At 38.6% G+C, this 24,522-nt stretch overlaps 3 protein-coding genes across 9 annotated transcripts in view; 2 read left to right on the top strand and 1 right to left on the bottom strand.

Annotated features, from left to right (window-relative positions):
• The window catches only part of LOC135073887 (uncharacterized), a 52,107-nt gene extending 32,857 nt beyond the window's left edge, over nucleotides 1-19,250 (top strand). For all 6 annotated transcript variants that reach the window (XM_063968124.1, XM_063968128.1, XM_063968127.1 and 3 more), the window contains exons 11-13: nucleotides 6,394-6,523; nucleotides 8,286-8,470; nucleotides 10,114-19,250. In XM_063968124.1, coding sequence (XP_063824194.1) covers nucleotides 6,394-6,523; nucleotides 8,286-8,470; nucleotides 10,114-10,229 — 431 coding nt within the window. In that variant the 3' untranslated portion in view covers nucleotides 10,230-19,250. The remainder of the gene's footprint in view (nucleotides 1-6,393; nucleotides 6,524-8,285; nucleotides 8,471-10,113) is intronic.
• Nucleotides 19,251-19,417: 167 nt separating this feature from the next.
• Nucleotides 19,418-21,840, bottom strand: LOC135073901 (transcription initiation factor TFIID subunit 13). 2 transcript variants are annotated; one of them, XM_063968152.1, is made up of 5 exons: nucleotides 21,655-21,840; nucleotides 21,399-21,577; nucleotides 21,100-21,257; nucleotides 20,833-20,888; nucleotides 19,418-19,587 (listed from the first exon to the last, which is right to left on the bottom strand). In XM_063968152.1, exons 1-4 carry the CDS (start codon nucleotides 21,694-21,696, stop codon nucleotides 20,875-20,877), a joined length of 393 nt encoding a protein of 130 aa, XP_063824222.1. In that variant the 5' UTR covers nucleotides 21,697-21,840; the 3' UTR covers nucleotides 19,418-19,587; nucleotides 20,833-20,874. The 2 variants fall into 2 exon arrangements, with proteins under 2 accessions (XP_063824222.1, XP_063824223.1); XM_063968153.1 differs by having other exon boundaries at nucleotides 20,829-20,888.
• Nucleotides 21,841-23,121: 1,281 nt separating this feature from the next.
• Nucleotides 23,122-24,483, top strand: LOC135073869 (RNA-binding motif protein, X-linked 2). Its single transcript, XM_063968092.1, has 5 exons — nucleotides 23,122-23,275; nucleotides 23,352-23,504; nucleotides 23,584-23,713; nucleotides 23,802-23,948; nucleotides 24,268-24,483. Exons 1-5 carry the CDS (start codon nucleotides 23,262-23,264, stop codon nucleotides 24,370-24,372), a joined length of 549 nt encoding a protein of 182 aa, XP_063824162.1. The 5' UTR covers nucleotides 23,122-23,261; the 3' UTR covers nucleotides 24,373-24,483.
• Nucleotides 24,484-24,522: the final 39 nt, after the last annotated feature.

The raw sequence follows: 24,522 nt of genomic DNA on the forward strand, positions 1-24,522 counted from the left end.
CCTCCCACTAGGTGGACCGACGATCTGGTGAAGGTCGCGGGAGGTGCCTGTATGCGAGCGGTGCAGGATCGGTCTTCGTGGAAATCCTTGGGGGAGGCCTTTGTCCAGCAGTGGACGTCTTTTCGGCTGAAACGAACGAACGAACGATACGTATTACCACTATTTACCAGACATTACTATTTATTGCATACTCGCCGGATTACACGTAGGAGCACGCGCGTAACAGCTTCGGCCTTGCATTATTATAAGATCTTGTTCCGCCCTTTTACGAACTTCCTCCGTGAGGATATCCCCGCCGAATTCTATGATGAACCTATCAAAAGTCATATTCTGCAATGTCAACCCACCACAAGGTGGACCGACGACCTGATAAAGGTAGCGGGAAGGCGCTGGATGCAGGCCGCTACCAACCGTGCGATGTGGAAGTCATTGGGGGAGGCCTATGTTCAGTAGTGGACGTCCTGTGGCTGAAATGATGATGATGATGAAGAAATGAATGAAAATGACAAATCTTCGCACGTGTATAATACCGTGCCAAAGTAATCATATAATTTTGGCACCTTAATAACTATTGCCGTTTTTGTTGTAAAGATCATGCAGCGCTACTTGCGGATATTATTGGAAAGAAAACTATGTGGGCTCTAGATCTGAAGCCGCTTTAACGAACACGAAGTGCTCATACAATGCGGCGTATTTTCTTCCAGTCTTTAGTCAGGACTTTAGTCGAATTAAAACCCCGGTTGAACGTGATATAGCCGCACTAGAATACGATGCTTTTTTGCATAATCGCAAGACTTCGTTCCGGTGTCGACCGAATGTTATCATGATGTATGTGGCCCAGGGGTTACCGTAGCCGCTAAGGTTTGAAACTTCTTGCTTAAAATATTGTAGTCTTTGGCATAGACTACGATGGTAGTCATGGAGATAGGAGTTTGTTATCTCGTGTCAGATGTAAATGGTGAAAAGAAAACTCATGATTCGTGGTATTTTTATGTAATATGTAGGTATTTTATAAAAGTGGAACCCCGAGTGATCTCCAAAACCCATTCTATTATTATATACGATTCGGCTTCGATATCTATAATACAATAGGAGTTTATTTCATGTGTCAGATGACAAGGGTGGAAACAACCTACGATTCATGTTGTTTATTTACGTGCAATATGTGGGCATATTGTAAAAGTGGAATGCCGAGTTGTATTTCTAAAACTTGTTCTATTATTTTATACTATTTGGCTGCGACTCGGCGTGACGACAATACAAAACATTTTTCGCGAATCGGTGTTCATACATTCACACAATACATTAGACGCCATGTTGTCATAAACGACATATTATAAAATCGCTGTGATTTAATATTCTTAATCATTAATTTTATGGCAAGTGTCCATCAGGAATCATTGTTCTTACACACAGAATCGTATTATTTCGCTTTCGGGTAGTAATATGTCAAAATTGTTGGTTCTTTAGGCGAACAATGTATGGAGAACGAACATTGTCCTTTATTAATAGGAATAACAATAAAACATCTCTCTCTTAGTTTAACATCCTACTATCCTACTAATGGACCCATTTATGCAAACAAGAACCAACCCACAGCAGGGTGGTTTCGAGAAAACGAGACTTTTGTAAACAAATGTTGCAAAATGCGTTCGTAATATATTAATGAATGATTACTTGTTAATCTTATGTGGGATACTGCAGCCTATCTAGGAATATCAGATTTATAAATTTTATAAAGTTATAATATAAAGTAAATCGTTAAAAACCGGTTGGTTCTTTCTTGCAAAAACATATTTTGTTGCTTAGTTCCTTCTTGCAAAACGGATGTAAGTTTTCTTGTTGTGATATTTCTAAAAATTAAAGTCATTCTATATAAAATATCGTTTTTAATGCCATTTATTAGATAGTGAATCATTATCTTTCATTTAATACGAAAATTATACGATGGAATCACGAACCCTTAAAACTAAAATCACTATTATTATCGTCTTCTACCTCAAAATCGATAGGCCCAGTAAAACCGTCGATATTGTCTTCTATGTTGCTACTTTTCAGGGTTTTGTATGTCGTTTTGGCATAAGATGCAGAATAATTTTAACATTCTGTTAGTTTAGCCTCAGATATAGCTTTTCCTGTAGGCTAAAGTAAGTCCATATCACTTTTGGTTATCACGGCCCTGCTTCTGATATTTTTCTGTATATTAACTTCTTTGTGCCGTGTGGGGACGGCCATAAATAATAGGTACTCGTCCCCACCGCCAACAGGAGTCGTGTCGTAAGAGGCGACAAAAAGCCCTGCAGCGCCGAACGGGCAGCAGCGTCTACGTGCGAAATCTTACAAAAACACTGCGATCGCCAACCCGCCTGCCAAGCGTGGCTCTCTATATGGTTGGGAACAGACACGGCCCCTAGTCCCCGGCGGCGCCCCTATCCCGGGAGGTGCTAAGAATCACCAGATAATGCCAGGCTACCAACTCCGACGACCTCTGGCCAATCTTTAACACTCGCACACTGTGGACTGACATGAGGCTCGCCGAACTCGAGGGAGAACTGAGCAGGTTGCGGTGGGATATCGTAGGATTATGTGAAGTCCGAAGAGAGGGGGAGGACACCATAATCCTCAAATCTGGAATCTGCTCTATTTCCGGGAGGGCGACCAGCAGTCCTAGGCTGGTGTCGGGTTTATCGTCCACAAGTCCCTTGTCAACAACGTGGTCCAGATCGAGAGTGTATCGGCGAGAGTAGCGTACCTTATACAACGGTATTGGCTGAAGGTCATACAGGTATACGCACCGACCACGGAACAGCCCGACGACAAAGTGGAGAATATGTACATATGAGGATCTTTTCAGAGCCATACATAGCTCCCGGTCCCATTTTACCGTTATGATGGGGGACTTCAACGCGAAGCTGGGTAAACGAACCGATAGTGAGCTGAAAGTGGAGCTATTTGGGTACGGAGAGAGGAACGCAGGTGGCCGACTGCTGGCTGGCTTTATGGAGAGGGAGAGCCTCTTCATGATGAACTCCTTCCTCAGGAAGCCAAAGCAGACAAAGTTGACATGGCTGCATCCTAATGGCGCTATAAAAAATGAGATCGACTTCATCTTGTTGACGAAGAAGCATATATTCAATGATGTCTCTGTGATCAACTCGGTCAAAACAGGAAGTGATCACCGAATGGTAAGAGGCACATTGAATATCAGACCCAAGACTGATGAAGTCTACGCTCCGCCCAGCTCCCTTCCAACTAAAACCCGAAAGCTTTCAGCTCGAGTTGCAAAATCGTTTCGAATGCCTAGGAGACTGTGAAAATGTGGACGAATACAATGACAGGTTTGTAAAAATTGTCCAAACGACCAGTAGTGTGGACAATTGGGTCTAAGTTCTTTAAAACCCGTCGTTAAAAAGGAACCAAAAAGATCTCTGACCTCACCAATAAACTTATGGAAGAGAGACGAAACTTGGTTCTGCAGTCCTCTGAAGATGCTGCTCAGTATCGGCGTCTTAACAGACAGATCTCCAAATCTTTGACTCGCGACCGACGCCAATTTAATACAGACCGTATAAAAGAAGCGATTGAGCGTAACAAGAGCTCTAAAGTATTCGCAAGAGATCTGCCTGTTGCAAAGCCTACAAACCAAGGTGAAGACCGAGGATGGCAGAGACATCTCGTTGGGGTCTGAGTTATTGGAAGAGGTTGAGAAGTTCTACGGACGGAAGATACGGAATGTACGGAAGTTGTACGTACACCTGTCACAAATATAGCCGAAGACCCAAGAGCTAGATTGACCCGACACTATACCGAAGATATCCCGACTGTACAAGATTAGAATGGCTCTCAAACAGCTGAAAAACAACAAGGCACAGGGTGATGACTGATGATGGAATCACGGCTGAGCTTCTGAAAGGAACGCCGGTACTAAAGGCTCTTCAGAAGCTGTTTTATTCCGTCATCCTCGAGGGAAAAACGTCTACGGCATGGCACAGAAGTGTGGTGATACTCATCTTCAAAAAAGGCGACAAAACTTTATTGAAGGATTATAGACCCATCTCACTTCTGAGCCATGTCTACAAGCTGTTTTCGAGGGTCATCACGAATCGTCTCATTCATGATCTGTCAACGTCGTTATTAGTCGTCGTCGATCATACTGCCTCGTCTCATCTCTTTATTTTTTCTTGAGTAGAGTTTTAAAATGCATAAATTTATTATTCAAATCATTTTATGTTAAAGGTACCAACGCAACGATAAGAACGGATTTTTTATTTTTAAATAAAGCTTAATTTTAACACTATTAAGAACTATGCTACATGGATCTTTTATTTTCGTGTAAATACTGCGGAAATTTGCGAGAATAAGAACTATGCTATATGGTTCCTTCAAGACTAACCTAATTTGCATTATTCAAAAAAGAACAAAACTCTTTGGTTCTGTTTATTTATAAAAAAATTGTAACTATTTTTGCTAAATGGAACCAACCAACATTGGTTCTGGTTTGCATAATTAGTTTAATTAAGTGTTTAGGGACCATGCTGTTTAGTTCTTTATAGTTTTTTAAAAGTTGGCCAAAGCGGGTTGGTTCCGCAAGTGACAGTGCTGTATCTCTGTTAATAATAATAATAATAATAAATACTCTTTATTGCACACCACAGTGTAAAAAGAAACAGAAAGAAAAGGAACACATAAGGTACAATTAGGCGGTCTTATCGCTATGAAGCGATCTCTTCCAGACAACCTATAGAGAGGACAGTTACTTAAAACAGATGAAGGGGAAGGCGGTGTCGACACTAATGAAATAAATAATAATAAACAAAAGTGTAAAATTTAACCCAAAATAATACATACAAATAACATAAAATATATTAATATATACATACATATACATATAACATATAATATATACATACACATACAATTCTTGATACGAACCAAAGATAGAACTAGATAGCCAACAGAAAATAGATATGAATTTTAAGAAGCTAAAAGGAATAGAGATGTAGGGAAATTAAGGTAGCAACGTGAGGAAGTGAGACTTGAGTCTTTTCTTAAAAATAGGAAGTGACTCAGATTGCCGAATAGACATCGGCAAGGCGTTCCATAGACGGATAGCTTGAACAGTGAAAGATCGCGTATAGGAATGTGAGGTGTGAGAAGGAAAATTAAGATGGAGTTTTTTTGACGACCGCATTTCGTGACCCAGAGCCGACTGCATAAATTGAAAACGCTCCTGTAAATGTAACACGTTTAAACGCTCTGTTGTTAGTCGTTGTAAATGAACCAAATTTTTTTACAAGATAGAATGCGTTATTTGAGCGCCATCTATGTACTTAACTCAATTTCACTCAAACTGTGGGTTGGTTCCCGTTTGCATAAATGGGTCCTATTATAAAGGCGAAAGTTTGGATGTCTGGATGTCATGATGTCTGGATGTTTGTTACACTTTCACGTAAAAATACTGAACGGATTTTGTTGAAACTGTATAGTATTATTGTTTATAACCCAGATTATCATAAAGGCTATAATTTATGACGATATGTGACAAATAAATTTCAATAAATAAATAAGACGTGTCTAAAAAGCGCCATCTATCGTCATTGGTTAAAATCATCTACAGCGCCGGACAAACTACTGTTTTTGACGTTCGTAAATAAATGTAAGTAAATAACGCCATCTATCAATATGATATCTAACGGGGGTAAAACGAGGTCCACGCGTACGAAGTTGCGGGCGGCCGCTAGTGCAATGTGTACTAAATTACTAAAAAAGTAAAAATCCTCTTGATCAATGAAAAAAGTAGCATCTGTTTACTTGGGTGAATTAATTCGTGAAAACCCAGGTGAACTGAATCGACTAAAGTCGTACTTGTTCATTTCTGACGACACTAAAAATCCATCCAGGTGACTAAATTGCACCTTAATGACTTTTCCTGACGTGAAAAAAAAAACCGAATGTACAGTAGAATCCCGACTATCTGGATCAATTAAAACCAGGGGTGTTCCGGATAATCGATTTCAAAGTAAAATCTTACAATAATAACTTTTTACAATGGAAAGGGTTGACAACCCTTTCATTATTTAGAGTCTAAAAATCTAAATTTTAGACCATTGGATGAATCCATTTCTTTTAACAATGAACTAAGACAAAGTCCATACCGTGTTACGGTGGCGGCGCCTTCCATTTTTATGGATCCAGACCCTAAATCGGTAATTAGAAACTGTGAAGAATGAGTCCGGATAATCGAGATTCTACTGTAGATAGATGTAGGATTATTCCTGTTTCGCTCTAATGTCCTCAACATTAGCGGAAAAGTGTGCCCACATTGGCAAACACAAGTTCATCACTACCAAAAGAAGAAGAATATCTACAAATGCAACAATCAACCCTCGGCAGGTCTCCAACGCCTGCGCAGCGTCCCAGGACGCTGGGAGCCACCAGAGGGCGCCACTGACCGCCTGTGCGTCGAGGTCGGCGCGGGCGCATACATCGAGGTGTCGCACCCGACGCCGCAAGGAGACCAAGTGTCAGTTATCTTGAAATTTTTGCTCACCAAGCTGTTGATAAGTATTACCAGGCCTGTTCATCTCCGCGAGTTTGCATCGAAAACAAAACACGCGCGACGACCCCTCCTGAGGTACCTAATCGACAGGTCAATCACGAGCGAGTATTGACGTACGCACGTGTATTCTTCACCCATTTGCATTGTAAAGACAATAAACTATATATAAAAAAGGTGGTGTAATTAATACTGTGCAGTATTTTTTAACTGCCTGAATAATAATAGAAAATCATGCTTATTCATGTATTTACTCCGCCATTTTCCGCAGTTTGGCACCTCACGTCACACATCATTTTACCGAAGTCAGCCCTATGCCTTCGGCGCAGTACCGAACACTGACGTTTGTCAACAAAATGGTGCTCGACTATTGAGACAAGCTAAATTATACCATATTGTTAACGACATTAAGCATACATTTTTTAAATACCTTTGCGAAAAAAGTCTTATGCACGTAGTACTTGTAATTATTCTGTGGTATTACTATAAGATGTACTTAGGCCCTTTCCAGGGCGCTTATACACGTCCCAAATATACCTTGCCCTACCACCACTTTGGGACAACATATGAGCTGGTGCTGAGAAAAAGTAGCGGAAGAAACTCAGTCCTTAGTAACAGACGTGTTGATATCACCGATCAATTGACGTACTTTTTAAAACAATATATTGTCAAAACGAGACTCCCCCATAGATTTTGTATGGCAATACAAGCAAGTGACATCACTATTTTGTCAACTTAAAAATCTTAATTTACAGGTAATTTATATACATAAAAAAAAAGTTTTTAAGACCAAAATGAAGTGTTTTCTTACTCGATTGCGCCAGAAGGAGGGTTTGAAAATTTTATTGTAAATAACTTGAAAAAATCGAACTGCCTAAGCGCTCCTGCACACCGCGCCGACGCCGCACCCCTACACTGTTCATACGCGCCGCGTAAAGCCCGCCGCCGCGCCGCCACCGCGCCGTCAAAGCATAATTTACTAACAACAGTACAGTGGACCGGCAAAATTATGCTTTGACGGCGCGGCGGCGGCGCGGCAGCGGGCTTCACGCGGCGCGTATAAACAGTGCAAAGGCGCGGGGGCGGCGCGGCGGCGGCGTCGTGTGCAGGAGCGCTAAGGCGGGAATTGAACCCACGACCTTCCGCTTGCCGAGCGACTGCTCTTTCAACTGAGCCAAGAAGGAGGGTTATTAAAAAAGCTGCGATTTCGAATTATACAGGGTGGAATTTTGTAATGCCACCTGGAGGGAAAGTACCCTTAATACTGTAGGTAGAAAATTTTACTGAAAGAAAACATTCCTTTATTTTTGAAAAGAAAGAGAACTGCATTCAAAGATTTTTGAATTTTTTTCGAAAATTTACCACCATACCATACAATTTGCTGTAAATAATTACAATAATTTAAGATTTCATGGTTTTCCTTTCATTTGATTTATCAAGTTTGTTTGAGAGATTTCATCTTTATACTTAACCCTAACGATCGATGCAATAAAAATACAGGGTGTTATTTTCAACAGATTTTAGTAGGTTAGATTCCCGAGTGTAGCAAGCAAATTTTTGAAAATCTTTGAATGCAGTTCTATTTCTTTTCAAAAATAAAGGAATGTTTTCTTTGAGCAAAATTTTCTATCTACAGTATTAAGAGTACTTTCCCTTTAGGTGGTATTACAAAATTCCACCCTGTATATTGTGTTCATGGCGTCTGCTAGCTTATCAATCTGTATTCCAGTGACCAAGCGGGCGGCATCCGCGTGCACTGCGCGCCGGTGGCGGGCGGGCGCGCGGTGGCGGCGGCGGGCGAGGCGCGCGCGGCCTTCGCGGCGCACGCGCGTGCCTTAGCCTACGACTGCGAGTTGGACGCCGTGCTGGACAGTGTGGTTGGGAACAGGAAGGACTGCTTCGTGTCTGTCAGAGGTATTGCTCTTTAAGGCCTATTCAGACCTAAGCGGTATTCGCTACCGTCTGCGGCAGAGAAAACCCAGTGGGTATGCGGTAATAATACTGTTCAGACCTAAGCGGTATTCGCTGCCGTCTGCGGCAGAGAAAACCCAGTGGGTATGCGGTAATATTACTGTTCATACCGAATCATCACTGCGAATATCGCTCAGGTCGCTCTAGCCGCGATACTTGATACTAAATACCTGAGCGAAACCCGCGCGGTATGTACCTCTACCCACAGCGGCAGCGAATATCGCTCAGGTATCTCTAGCCGCGATACTGGATACTAAATACCTGAGCGAAACCCGCGCGGTATGTACCTCTACCCACAGCGGCAGCGAATATCGATTAGGTCGCTCTAGCCGCGATACTGGATACTAAATACCTGAGCGAAACCCGCGCGGTATGTACCTCTACCCACAGCGGCAGCGAATATCGCTCAGGTCGCTCTAGCCGCGATACTGGATACTAAATACCTGAGCGAAACCCGCGCGGTATGTACCTCTACCCACAGCGGCAGCGAATATCGATTAGGTCTGAATAGGCCTTTATTCGTTCGTTCATTCGTTTCAGCCAAATGACGTCCACTGCTGGACAAAGGCCTCCCCCCAGAGCCCCGATTGCGCTAAAAATTTTCATCTTCAACGCGCCCGGACGACGAACGAACAACAGCTGTTTTGACAAATCCGTATCGCGGTGTCGTTTTGCCAGCTATAGTCTGGACTCTGAGCACGTAGAATTTTGTCCAATGACCCCAAGCTACCCATCCTTATCGCTCGCGAGTAATTATGTTGCTGTCGCGCTCGCACACTCACTGCGGGGCGCCCGTCGCACAGTCGCGACAGCAATATAATTACGCGCGAGCGATAAGGATGGGTAGCTTGGGGTCATTGGACAAAATTCTACGTCCTCAGAGTCCAGACTATAGATGAAAGTTTCATCATGAAACGAAGCATAGACTTAAACGTAAAGCTAAATATCTCATGTGACAATGAAAATACTAGGAAGGTACGTCCATTACCGTGATACCGAATTTGCACCTCAGCTGGAATGAGAAACGAGGCGCAACTGGAGAAGAAGCGCCAATGAATTGGAGACGTTAAAAATTAGCGCAATCGGGGCACAGGTTTTCCACAATGAACGGTCCTGCGCTGCCCGCATCCAGGCTCTTTCCGAGACCTTTACCAGATCGTCGGTCCACCTAGTGTTCTTTATTAAGTTGGAATTATTATTACCTTGGAACTAGTGACCAATGAGACGCCTTCGGACGCATGACTAGACTACACTACATAGTTGGATGGACGCTATTCTCGACAAGATATTACCATCAATCGACTACGCCTCATTTTACTCTTCTTCAATTTAGAAACATTTTATTTGACTCGGATAGAATAGCAAATTATTGGCGAGCAAATACGGTCAAAAATGAAATATTTTCAGGTTGTTTCAGTCTTTAGGTCTTGTTTGCAATTAATTAGAGCCCACCGTATTTGCACTCAACTAGCAAATGACAGCAGCTTACACATCCGTTGCAACAAGTATTGAGCGCAAATACAGTCGTCATTAAACTTTTAAAAACTGTTATTATATTCACATCACTAATCTTATTTTTTTCGCAGGCATTTCAGACTACCGCGACGGCACCCGCGGCAAGGAATGGCAGCCACACGCCGCGCTAGCCGCCGCCGCTGTCATGAAGTCCATCGTTGCCGCTATGGACCCGCCCACAGATTAAACACCTCACCTGCTAGCCTAGGACGCATGACATTATATCGTTTTATCGATTTTACACGATAAGCCCATACATTTGTCGACGATAAGATTATATCGTGGCGTGCATCCTATGCTGGCTGGAGTTTAAATACTCTGGAGGTCCTATTGATCTATGGAACATGACGTCATTGTGCACGAAGAAAAGGGTTTGTCACAAGTAAAAAACTTACATAACATGTGTATTTCGATATTTTCTCTCAAATATCCAGTGGTTGTTGAACTATCAATACCACTTAGCAGACATAAAGTTAATATTTACTGTTTTATTTTGTGTGTTTGCCTATTATAGCCTGACCAGGAACATAAAAACCCTCGCCATGTTGCGGAAAACTAATGGTACTAATTTCTTTTAATGGCAACAGTAACTGAAAACTTCATTGTCATGTCACCTTGCATGTCAGTCTATTGCTGTCAAAGTGTAAACAAACTTTATTTTAAATGTGCGCAATTGATTTTGTGAATTAAATTGCTAAAATCTTTTCATAGTCGTGAAAGAAAAGTGGTTCACAATGTGTTAAAGTATTTGTCGAAGAGAAATACTAAGGGTTCGGACAATATTTTCATTGAATAATTTTTCCGACAAGGGTGTCAAATTGACTGACATGTTTATCGTATAGTACAGTCCACTATGAAAATTAGCTGTGGTTTGTTTCAACTACCTATTTTAAAGTTTTTTGTCACTTTCTAAGTGTTGAATTTTATGGAATTGGGAAAGAAGTACCGAGTTTGAAGCGTTCATGAGCAGACATTGCAGTTGAATATTCAAGTTCTGAATTTGATTATTGATGAATAATAAAATAAATCCTACTAGATCGATTGATGTTTTCATTTAATTTATTTAAACCAGGTTACCTATAATAATATTTTTTCGTTAATTCATGAAAATATCAAATTAGCCCGTAATCCTGAATCCTGATACATAAAGTTAGCCTATTAATTTAACACAGGTACGACTGTACTCAGTGTTGCACTATCAAATGCAATTGACGCGCCTCTATGCCAGGGTTTTTATGTTCCTGGTCAGGCTATAATTTGTGTTTTGTTCATTTCTGACAAAATTAAAAGTCAATATCTATTGTAGGTAAATTGAGACATTGATATAATGGTACTTATAGAGAAAACTAAACCTCATTTCTACGATGAATCATGTTCCATAGAATACAATGGATATTACCTAACACTGTTATGTTCGTTTCAATCCCTGGCGCGTTTATTACCGGAAATGTGGTAATTATACAAACAAATTCTATATTTAATTTTGTTCTAAGAAAACATTGTAATTAATATTGCGTTTGCATACTAACGCACTGCCTCATGATAACGTATGGAGCACTTTATTTTTAAAATCTCAGTTCGTTTTTCTTTTCAGTGTATTCTTCTTCTTCTTCTTTTATTAATGGCGATGAACTTGTGTATTTTCGCCACAAGGCACACTGTTCCGCCAATATCACGTGCGCAGCTTTTACACAATGTTTTTTGAGAAATTTAAATTCAAAGGTATACTAAGCAAAATACCTAAAACAAAGAGACATCACAAATAAGACAACACAATACATAAAAATAACACATACGAGTGAACACAAATGGGGAGGTTTAGTTTGGAAAAAGTTTTACTGCCAACTCTTGCTTGTTACAAAAGGTTACAAATTAATTTTATTAATGTTAATGAATTTAACTAGAGATTTCAAAGTATGGGGATTAGTAAAGTTAAGGACACATTTAAGGTTAGTTGGAAAAGGGAATTTTTTGGGAAGGAAGTCATACAACGAATGGTCAATTTTGGGGCAGTTGAAAAAGATGTGATTAGCTGTTCCTTCATCCAAGCCGCATTCGCATATGGAGCTATCCTTGATCCGCATTTTTGCGAGGTGTACAGGGGTACACGCGTGACCTATACGCAGGCGACAGATAATGGACACTGTTCTTTTTGGTAAGTGGCGGTGCTTGAAAAACCAGGGTCTTGAGGGAATATCCTGTTGGATATCAGCATAATATCTGCCTACGTATCTCTTGGAGTTAACCCAGTGAGTATTCCACGACTTGAACAGGTGTTTACGTGGGAGCGAAGAGACATCATGAGCAAATAATCTGTAGTGATCCAGTGAACCTGTGGATATAGCGTTTTTAGCACATGAATCTACAGTTTCATTGCCAGGGATACCTCGGTGACTTGGGATCCAGGCTAAAGTGACATTTAAACCGAGCTGTTTACACTCAAAAAGGGCTTCTCTAATTTTGAAAACGATGGGGAATTTAGTTTTGGATTTAAATGGATTGGCTAAAATAGATTGGAGGCAGCTCAGAGAATCAGTAAAGATCAAGGTGTTATTAAGACGGTGTGAGATAGAGTAACGAATAGCTTCTAGTATAGCGACTGATTCTCCTGTGAAGACTGATGTAACTGGAGGACACTTAAAGCTTAGTGCTATTCTGTATGCAGGTATCCAGACTGCTGCGCCAGTGCATCCACCTTCGTCCAGCTTGGAGGCATCAGTGTAAATTTTTAACCAACCTTGCCAGTGCTCAGAGACAATATTAATGAATTCCTGACCAGCTGAGCACGAGTCCTTAGATATGCCAAAGTTGAGGATTATTGAGGGATTGAAAAGAAGGGAATCATAGCTATTGCTGAAAAGAGGATTCAATGGAATTTTCTCAATTGGAGTAGGGAGGCGGGTAAATTTCCTGTAACTCAACAAAACACAAGGTGAACTCTGAGAGGAGTCAGAGCTACTCAGTGAAGAGAGGAGAGCCATTTTTTCATGCAGAGGGTGATTGGAATTTTGAGAAGTTTTTACGTAAAACCGGTCGCTTAGGTATTGTCTACGCAAATATAGGGGAGGTTCCACACATTCAATTTGCAGAGCATTAATAGGCGAAGATTTCATAGCTCCCAGTATAATGCGTAGACACTTCGACTGAGTTTTATTAAGTTTTTCGAGAGCAGCTTTATTACAGGGGTCCAAAAGAAATGAGGCATAATCGAAGTGGCTGCGGACAATAGCGTTGTAAAGTAGTTTCTGTGAGTATGGATGGGCACCCCACCAGGTGCCTGAAAGGGCCCGGAGGATATTTAGCCCTTTTTCGGCCTTACCAAGGATGTAATTGAAATGAGGGATGCCAGACAACCGGGAGTCTAAAATTATGCCTAGGAACTTCACTTGGTTGTTACAAGGAACGCTATCACCGTTCAGTGTTATATCTACCTCTGGTGTATTACGTTTACGGGTGAAGGTGACGCAACTACATTTTGGGACTGAAATGGATAATCCATGGTTTGTCATCCAGGCATTGAGATATTCCAGAGCAGTGTTTAGGCGCGAACTTGTTTCGGATATAGATTTGGATGAATAATAGAGGGCAATGTCATCTGCGTACTGAAGGATGCTGCAAAAAGATTCTACAGTTCTACTAAGGTCGTATGTGTAAATGCTGTAAAGTAGAGGGCTGAGTACGGATCCTTGCGGAAGCCCTTTCCAGACAAAACGGGGAACTAGAGAGTCTTGGTATCTCACTGCTATTGATCTTGACATCAATGTGTTGCAGATGAGACGAACCAGTTTCTCCGGGATACTCAGATAGAGCAATTTTTGCCTGAGTATTGGGAGTAACACATTATCGTACGCAGAGGCAATGTCTAAGAAGACCCCAACGAGGTACTCCTTGTTTTTAAAAGCTACGCGAATATCCGTCGTTAAAATACTTAAACTGTCTAGAGTACTATAACCTTTGCGGAAGCCAAATTGGGATTTCGCCAAAATATTATTTGATTCCAAGAACCATTCCAAACGATTTTTAAGCATGTGTTCCATTATTTTAAGGAGCACGGAAGAAAGGGCTATGGGACGATAAGAATTGTGATCTAAAGGTTCTTTTCCTGGTTTGGGAATGGGGATTACAATTTGTTGTTTCCAAGCTTCCGGTAGAGTACCTTGATCAAAAAACGAATTTAATAAATTAAGAAAGAAAAGTTTAGCACTAGCCGGGGATTTAATAATAAAAGAATAAGGGATTCCATCTGCTCCAGGAGATGAATCTTTTAAGCCGTCAAGAGCTGATAAAAGTTCTTCTAAGGAAAAGGGACCATCAAGATTATTTGATTGGGGGAGAAAACAACTTGTTGAAGGAAGATTATCCATAAAAGGAACAAAAGGAGGGGCCAGTTTGTCTGCAAAATCATTTAGCCAAGCTGTAGGGTTGTTTGACGGGGCATTTATAGGGATTAAGGAAGTGCGGTATCTTTTGATTTGTTTCCAGACAATTGAGGAAGGGGTCCTTGGAGACATACTCTCACAAAAACTGATCCATCCCTTCTTTTTTTTTTTGGCTAAAAACTTTCTAGTTTGTGCAGCAATTTTTTGGTAGAGGATGTAATTCTCCATGGTCATTGAACGGTTGTACCTTTTTTCAGATTCCTTTCGTTTTTGGACACTGGCTGTACATTCAGAATCCCACCAAGGAGGTGATATTTTCCGAGACGGATTTTTCAAAGGTATGTGATCATCTGCTGATGTTTTTAATGTGTTCACAAAATCACAGTATACTGAAAGGGAATTAACATTATTTACAGAAGGTAAATTCTTTAATTTTTCGTTGACTGATGCATGATAGGCAAGCCAGTCAGCTTTATTTAAATTATATTTTAAGAGGGGAGGTGGTCGATTTATTGGGGGGTTATTGTTAGGCAAAGATACTAAAATGGGGAAATGATCACTACCGAGCGTGCTGTTTAAAACTTTCCAAGAACAGAGTGAGGTCAAATTTGGTGAACAGAATGACACATCAACAGCAGACGCTGGATTTTGTGAAGGGGCACATCTTCTTGTTGGACAGCCATTATTCAAAATACAAAGGTCTAGTTCATCCAAAAGGTCTAGGAGCAATGAACCTGGAGAGTCGGAATGGTAGGAGCCCCATAAAACGTGGTGCGCATTTAGGTCACCTAAGATGATAACGGGAGGAGGAACAGATAAAATAGCAGAGCGCAATTCATTGATGGAGGAAGCGTTAGGTCGGGGAATGTAAACAGATAAAAGGGAGATATCAAATATTCGCATAGCCACGACATTAATGTCTTGGCTATGCGAAGGAAGGGGGAGTTGATTATAAGGAAGGAAGCGTCTTACAAGTAAGGCACTTCCCGCGTAGCCATCATTCCTATCATCCCGGAGGCATGCATATCCCGATACACGGAAATGTGAACCAGGAACCAGCCACGTCTCCGAGATAGCTAGGACTGATGGTGAATATTTATTGATAAGATAAGTTAAATCATGTTTTTTGCGTCTAATACTTTGGCAGTTCCACTGAACCACCTCCTTGTCCATTATTATTGTAGTTTAACTGTGAGATTTGGGAAAGCATTTGCGCAACGTTGGGCGGTAGGGCGGTATTACGACCAGAAACAATATGGATGATGAGAGATAGAACCATCTGCAAAAGGTTATCCTCTCCCAGGGAAGGAGAAGAGTCACCGTTCAAGGCACAACCATTAGGTAGGGAGGAGGCACAATTGCCAATTATGGCTTGGTGTGCCTGCTTGTCGTAACCCTTATCTAACGGTGCATGAGGGCGGGATGTTCGGGGAATGGTCTTTCGGTATGAGACGGTTTGGTTGGGGCGTGAGGAGTGAGGTTGGGAAGGTTGAGAAGCGTAGCTGCTGGTTTGATGGGAGGATGGTGATTTTGTAATGTCCGCATATGATGTGCGGACAGGAGGAAACTGAGAGGAGGCCTGGGAGTATGAGATGTTATCCTGAGACATTGTTACCTTAATAGCCTTTTGACGAGAGTGCTCAGGGCATGATTTGTTTGTTGCAAAGTGGGAACCTAAACAATTGATGCAGGTGGCTTTGGCTTCTGTGGTATTACATTCCTCTGCCGTGTGTGGTTGGGAGCAACGATAGCACCTAGGTTTGGACCTACATTGCGTCTTGATGTGTCCAAAACGACAGCAGTTGAGGCATTGGATTGTCGGCAATTGGTATGTCTCGACCGGAATTGAATTATGGCAGCAGAAGACTCTTTGTGGCAGGACTTGTCCCTTGAATGTCACTACCACTGATTGTGTGGGGACCCACGATGTTTGATTATCCTCCCTAACCAGTTTTCTGTTTAGCCGACGAGCCTTTAAAAGTATACCACAACCGTCGGGGGTTGTTAAAGATTCTGCTAGTTCGTCCATTGACCAGTCAGTTGGAATGTTCCTAATGAGGCCCATGCGGGTCACATTATAAGTGGGGATGGAAGCAACATATTTATACATGGGCAGAATTTCATTGTTCAGGAAGTTATTTGCTGCACTGGCTGAAATGAATTGTACAGAAATCTTGTTTCTGCCGATTTTCGTGACGCCGTCCAAGATGATGCCTTGAATTTTATTGGTTACTAAAAATTTACCAAACCTCATGGGTTGAATGTAGGCTGGAGAAGAGGGTTCCGATTCTACATGGGAAACGTGAACTAAGAAAGGTCCTTTGTCTTCGTCACTATATGTTTTTGGGGCTATTACAAGTGAGGGGTGAGTGTACATCAATTGGCTATTTTGAGTAATTGATCCATCTGTATTCGTCCTCTTGGCCGGCTCGGTATCAACTACCGTGTCTACAAGACGGCGTTTGGTCGCCGTTTGGGAAAATAAAGGCGGGGAAAGCTCCATAGCGGCGGCCTGATCTGGAGGATCAGGCGGATCGGGAGGAATCACCTCCATTCTGCTAGGTACTTACCAAGGAAAGATCAAGTTAAATTACCACCACCGTTGTTTTATTGATAATTGAGCTTAGGATTGGATTTCTGTAAAAATGAACAGTGAAATTACAAAAAAATACGCTAGAATTCCAGAAACACGTGTAGCCACTGACACTCGCGAACGGAACCTTCAGTGTATTTTTGACCATAATTGTTTTTGGATGTGAATCTAAATGTTTCGTATAATATTCGATAAATGACTAGCGCGGCTTTTTGTGCACTTTAATTAAATTACACTACTTAAAGCCTAGCATTGTGTGGGCACGTTGTATCGCTTTTATGAGTATCTACAGTACAGTGGGTATTTAAAGGAATGTATTAATAAATAGTAATCTGACACTAGCACCGAATTGCATGAAAAAACAGAAGATATGTAAATGTGGCGACTAGTGTGAGTCTATCTTTAGGGATATTTGAGATTAGTACTAAATATTTCGTACGAGTCGCTTCCAAAATAAAACTTATACGTGCCGAAATAACGCTCATATGAATGAGTTTATTTGTTCCATAGAGGTTTACTCTATCTATATTATCGATAAGTTTCACCAGTGTAGGTACTTCAAACGGGACTTATCTTTGCCTTATTTATTGTGTAGTTTTTACTAAATTATTATGTACTCAAAGTATAATTAGCCGTACTGTTAAACAGTAGAAACTTTTACAAATAGCCATTTACTGCCATAAATTCTTCCAACGCGTGCGTAAACGTACGTCAGCTAAAACTATTGTATTCATCACAAAGTTGAAACGTAGGTCACAAATACTGTGTGATGTAGACAAATAAATCTTGAGTACCAATGTAATTTATTTACAGGTTCACTTGCCTTAGATTTGGCTGTTACGATTTATATAGGTGTTTATATCACTTAAGAGTTATTTACACAATGTAGTAATAGATAAATGTAACGAATCATTTTAGTGAGATATTTGTTAGATTACTAAGTTGTCTTGTCTGCCTTTACCTTACACGCAAGCAGCTGTTACCAGTGAAACCTAAACTGTAGGGAAGTTCAATCTATGGTTAAGTAATTGTGAATCCTTTTAATCATATTGGGTGGAATACAGCTGCATGGTCTTATTAAATCTCAAAGAGCTTCGAAAATGAATAATTTTAATATGTTTAAGTGTCCTTCCTTAAAATGTATCACGAAGCAGAACTGTGTTAAAAAATCTTCCCATTGTTTCCATTTCTAGATAACCGACTTAGGTAGGTTTTCACTCATTATTGTTTTTTGAAATAAAGAAAAATGTGTCATTCATACACAGAAAAGTACCAAATAGTGTGGTGTTAAAATATTGTTTATGTTTACAAGAGTATTATTACCATGATCTACTTTACACACATTTAAAGCATTCCGCTATTAATTTAGTTTTAGTGTTTTTTGTAGAAAACCAGTTTAATAATAGACCATGTTTAATCGCATTCTATATCTAAATTATTGATAGCAGTACATATAGGATAATGAGATTGATACATCGGAGAAATTGTAAATGACAAGTACTATTTAAGAGTAATGTATATTTAACCAAAACTAGAACTACCACTGCCATAAATGGCCTATTTATTATTGTTAATAATTTATCTGTTGTGAAATATATTAAAAACCAAAGTTTAGACTTTTGGCTGTTTGTAAACACCTAGTCTAGTCGTCAGAATTGTGAAATGAATCGTTATTTACAAAATTGCATAAATAATTTATAAATCCCATATTGTCATTTTACATAGGGAACTTTATTATCCTAGAAATGTTGGTCTCAAACAAATAATTTCAGCCGCTATCTTATCCGGTTTTAAAATAGTGAGCTTTAATTTTAGTAAAGTAATAAATTATTACTTACATTATTCTCTTTACAAAATATATTATGGGCAACAAACTAATGCAGCTCATTGCTATAAAAGCCAAGTTTTTAAGAAATCAGCTATTTTGTCTTACTAACAAAACAAACATCCTTCTCCTTAATTGGTTAAAAAGTATCAACAGCGGCTGAAACAATAACATGTTAATTAAACAAAATATATTCATGTTAATATTGACACTGAAATACTGCATAGTATTTGTTGTTTTTAAAGTTTTTTTTGTTTGTAGTTCTGAGTAGGAACACTAATTAGCTTAGTTTTAATTGTAATTATTTAGCCGATCTAATTTATAATCTTTTGTATATTTGGTATAAGTCCTTACTTGTATTTTTCTGTATTTATTACAATTTTAAAGCACAATAAAGTTAATTTTAATTCAGTATTATTTTATTGTTTACCTAACTCTTGTAACTGATAAAGGATATAGATATAAACCTAATTGACATTTGAAAATGACAATATATCAATGTTAGAGTATCAGGTACATTTAATAAATCTCTTTTTTGAAACGCTCAGAAGTTTGTTGCAGTAAATAAAATAAAAATGTTGGAATGCTCTTATAATTATATTCTCTTCAACAATAAAGATACAATTTACTTAAAATTAATACAATATTTTACTTAGCTATAATAGCCTTTGATTTGAACAGTGTCCAAGTCCAAGACTGTACTGCTGGATTGTAGAGTACTCACCAGCTAATAGTTTTTGATTTCATTCTGAAAATAATAATAATATGAGCATCTATAGTTAGTTAGTTAGTTTTGCAGGGCAATCGAATACCGCACTTAGCCTCATGATTGGGCCATTGTGCGCGATTTGTGGTTGATGATGAGCATCTATATGATTCAATGAATTATTTTAAGATATATTTGTTACTGTAAAAGCTCGAACTACGGTTAATCTTAAGATTTAAGTGTAAGTCTTAGGATTTACCGACATGAGTTAAATGTAAGTATTTCTGAAAATACGACGATTTTTTCGAGCTTTTACCATTCGAATTCAGTATATGCTAGGTTTTACTTCTGTCAGCTGGTAGATGTTGGTTTTAGGAATAAAACAATGAGTAATTCTTAATGGGGAATTATAACACGATCGACTAAAAAATAACTTAGCGACTGATGATGGCATACTTACTGTTTTAATAACTTGAGCGGTATGAATTTGAGTTAGCGAAAAATTAACTTAACTAAAGACGAATATTGATTAATATAATCAAATGCAGAACGAGCTTACAAAAAGTGGGTTATGTTTAATCCATTTTAGATATTAAAATTATGTCCGTGCGACTACATTACTAAGTGAGCGACTAGAAATACAAAGAGGGCAACTTCAATATTAAGATAGATTCGTTTTTTTCCAATTGAAGTAATTTCTGATGATGATGATGAGATGCGCTGAGCACGTTATGTTATGTTTTTCAACATTTACTGTGCCATTAATGTAAATCCTAAGATTTACCAACGAAATGGTGGAGTTCGAATCGCAAACCTTTTGGGACATTTACCATTAGAAATTGGTAGATCTTAGGTTTTACTGGAATATCTTAGGATTTACTGCAATTCGAGCTTTTACAGTAACATATTAATTAATGATGAATGTGTGTGATGTTAAAATACATAAAATGAATGCTCATAATTTAAAGATATTTTTTGTTAGAGAATATTCACCAGACATATACCTATATCTTAAAAAATATATAAGTTATCAAAAGGGTTATTACTACTCACATAATAAACTTATAGGTACCATATAATATGATGCTTTTTTATTGAAGTAAAAAGTATTAGTTCAAAAATTAGTACACAAATATATCAACACAGTGGTGGAGTGAACTCTGTGTTAGTTTACATAGAAATTCCCATGTTAGTTGACATGTAAATTGCATTACACAAGCAAAAGTAAACCAGTTGTAATTAGTATACAGTTCTGAGACAAAAGCCTAATAAAATGTTGTTACTTGCATCAGTCTTAGTAGGATGATGTTGTCCGTTTGACCATCAATGTTATTGTTGATCTTCTAAAAGTTTACAAAAAATATAAATTTAAACAAAACACAGAAATAAAAAACGTAACATTTATCTTGGTAATGAAGAAAACCACAATGATTATTGAAAAATATTTTAATAAGTCACAGTAAATTTATAACTATTAATCTCATTAGGTATTTATTTACTAGATCTTACATTAATTCAGCATTTTTTGACAAAATAATGGAAATAACTACTTACCAACGTATTTAACTTCGTCAAAAGCTTTCCTAGCCTTCTTGAGCTCTTCATTCATAGTGAGCAGATCTTTGACACGGGCATATTTACGTGGATCTTTGCGGACCAAGAATATGATATCCTCAACTTGTACCCTTCCTGTTCTACCCACTTCCATTGCTCTGAAAAGTAATTAATTCTAGATCTTAAAATTATATTCTAGTATGTCTATCAAAAAGAATTTTACTTAAATATTGAACATGGTACCTACATAAAGTACAGTACTACAAAGACTGACAATTATTATCTAGGTTCCCACTGACCTGTGTGTTGTTTCAGTTATAAATTCAATAACAAGATCTTCTAAAAAGTCCACACTTTCAGTGTACGGATTTTGATCATCACCAAATCCATACATCATACATCGAAGTTCTTTGCTAAAGAGCCTTTTTCGTCCAGATGCAGTTGCTCCTAGCTGCTGCTCAGTTTCATCTTCGTCAAACTTAAACCAATAATATTAAACATTCAATCTTAAGAAGCTTAAATAAAAATTTGTAAGAAAAAAATGTAACAGCATACCTGATCAAAATTGTCAGGGTTATCGGGTGTTGGGGTAGTCATGGTTAATTCACAGATAAGTTTTTGAATAGATGAAATTATGGAGTATTACAATTTGGAAGAATTCTTTAATGCAAGCAAGCAAAATCTAAAAAAACATCACACACAGATGAGAACACAATAATTATGCCTGACTGTCAAATGTCAATGTCAGTCTTGTTGTCATGCCTTTGACATATAACACACTATGGACCGGGCATACTTAAAAAATAAAAGTACGCAGTCGTACTGCATTACACACACAAGTTACAAATATGGGAAATGAACATGGCCGCAATATAGGCAATCAGTCAGTGCCCCGATTGCGCTAATTTTTAACGTCTCCAATTCATTGGCGCTTCATCTCCAATTGCGCTTCGTTTTTCATTCCAGCTGAGGTGCAAATTCGGTATCACGGTAATGGACGTACAGTGCCCCGATTACGCTAATTTTTAACGTCTCCAATACATACGCGCTTCTTCTCCAGTTGCACTCCGTTTTTCATTCCAAATGACGTGCAAATTCGGTATCACGGTAATGGACGTACCTTCCTGGTATTTTCATTGTCACATGAGATATTGCTAGAGGGGATTGCCTGTCAGTTCCACTCCTGTCGTTAATTCCTCTATGAGGCCTTGGCTAATTTCCGCGTAGGTGGTATTATACAATGTAAAAGCGGCATTAGACTCATGAAGCTAAAGATAAAATGGAGGCCACATTCCGAATGACTTAAAGCACAACCTATGTATCACTATCTCGCTCTCTGTGGGCAGACTCTCTCTTTCTAAATAAACAAAAAATATAAATTTGCTCAAAGTCAATGAAACTCAGTGTAAAATCTTTATTTCTTGACATAGGTATTATTAAATAATAAGTGTAAAACGTTATAAGAAGAAATTCCTGTGAAAAATGTTTACAATGATCCAATGTCGGAAATCTTAAGTCACTTCCGGGACACCACGTACTACCGCAACCACGCACTACAAAATTTTGCACCATTTCTGGTGATAAAACAATGATTGGGTCCTGTAAAAAATCTCAAACGAAATTAACTGCATAGTAAACAAAATAGTAAACAACCGCCATGATGGGCCGGATTGGGCCGATGTTGCCACATGGTACCGATTCCTCAGGAATTGGGATTGTAAAATTCCCTGATTCGCCAACACATTAAGCCTGAACGGCCGACAATTTTGTAATTTTTAATTTAACTAGGTAATCGTAGTTCAAATATTTAATTATTTATTTGTTTAACTTCTGATTTGATTAGTGAATTGGCTATTTCGAAGAATTTACTAGGAGATTTAAATAAGAAAATAGCAATACCACAGTCCACACTAAAAAGAGAGGTCGGCCCACAGAGAGCGAGATAGAGATAAGTAGGTATCTGACTCAAGTTTTTGTTCCAAGTGTGGCCTCCATTTTTATCTTTAGCTTCAAGGGTTGTCACCACAGTTGTCACCAAATTTTTTTAGGTTATGTTTATTGAAAACATCAAAAGTATAAACCTTGTTATTAATTACCATTGTTTTATAGCTTTAAAGCATTATTATAAATAAAAATAGTATTGGGATAATCACCTTTCGAAAATGAATCCTATGACGTGAGTATATGTTGTAAGAACAACATTAATTAACAATAAAAACAAGCATGAAATAACCAATGCTTACTATTTTCAGTAATGTGAAGAATGTTTTGAAATTGAGTGAGCGTGAATTATCTGGTAAATCAAAGACTTCGTGGCATGATCAGTATAAAGATAGTGCGTGGATATTTGTAGGAGGTCTGCCGTATGATCTCACCGAAGGCGATGTTATTTGCGTATTTTCGCAGTGAGTATATCGTTAATTAATTAAGTATTCTAGAAAATGCGTTAAACGAGCCTACTGTTTACACCAAACATGTTTTCAGATATGGTGAAATTGTCAACATAAACTTGGTCCGTGATAAAGAGACTGGAAAATCCAAGGGATATGCATTCATATGCTTTGAAGATCAGCGCTCAACAATACTTTCTGTTGACAACTTAAATGGGATCAAAGTGAGTTAATGCTTACCTAGGAGACAGGTCGATGTTTCATGATACTTAGAAATATATTAGAATAATAAACATTAATGTATTTTTTCAGATTTTGGGACGCACAATTCGTGTAGACCACTGTGAGCAGTACCGTGCTCCAAATGCAGATATGTCCAAAATTGATGAAGTGACTGCAGCTGTGAGAATTCAGGGCTGTGCACCTGTCCCTATAAAGCCCGAACCAGTAGTGAAACAGGTACCTATTGTAATATTAATAATAATGTATTCAGTGACATGCATGTCACTAAAGGCATAGCATGCAGTAATATTAGTATGTATAGGGTTTATTTGTAGTACATTCATTATCTCTGTAGGATTTTACTATTAAATTTACTTACAAACTAGATATTATGTTTGTAATTTCCTAAGTATGAAAGATGATTAACTAGTGGTACTTTAATCATAATACTTTTTTGTTTAATATTATCATAATTTTATTGAAACCAAACTTGTACATATTTCTAGGCTAAGCTTTTTTTAAAGTAAATAAAAAAAACGATATTTTTTAATTTCAGGAGAAAGAAAAAGGTACCAAGAGGAAGAAAAAGGAAAAGAAAAGCAAGAAAAAAAAGAAAAAAAGAAGCAAAAGTACAGACTCAGACTCTAATTCTAGTGATTAGTAAATTGTTAACTTATAAATAAAATAAAAGTTAAGTGCACTTTTTATGAAACAAGCAGTCTTTTAGATCACCTAACATTACTTATGTCTATTTATTTTGAGGGGTTTGGTTGGTGGATATTTTAATAACTCTACTAGGGAAAAATATTAA

Source organism: Ostrinia nubilalis, chromosome 8, assembly GCF_963855985.1.
Source record: "Ostrinia nubilalis chromosome 8, ilOstNubi1.1, whole genome shotgun sequence".
NCBI classification, from domain to species: Eukaryota; Metazoa; Arthropoda; class Insecta; order Lepidoptera; family Crambidae; genus Ostrinia; species Ostrinia nubilalis.

Bases quoted from the DNA above. Each gene is read 5' to 3' on its own strand.
- LOC135073901 (XM_063968152.1), bottom strand. From the start codon at position 21,696: ATGACTACCCCAACACCCGATAACCCTGACAATTTTGATCAG. The intron at 21,578-21,654 runs GTATGCTGTTAC...TATTGGTTTAAG, and splicing joins ACCCTGACAATTTTGATCAG to TTTGACGAAGATGAAACTGA. The intron at 21,258-21,398 runs GTCAGTGGGAAC...ATTACTTTTCAG, and splicing joins ATAACTGAAACAACACACAG to AGCAATGGAAGTGGGTAGAA.
- LOC135073869 (XM_063968092.1), top strand. The intron at 23,714-23,801 runs GTGAGTTAATGC...GTATTTTTTCAG, and splicing joins ACAACTTAAATGGGATCAAA to ATTTTGGGACGCACAATTCG. The intron at 23,949-24,267 runs GTACCTATTGTA...TTTTAATTTCAG, and splicing joins CCGAACCAGTAGTGAAACAG to GAGAAAGAAAAAGGTACCAA.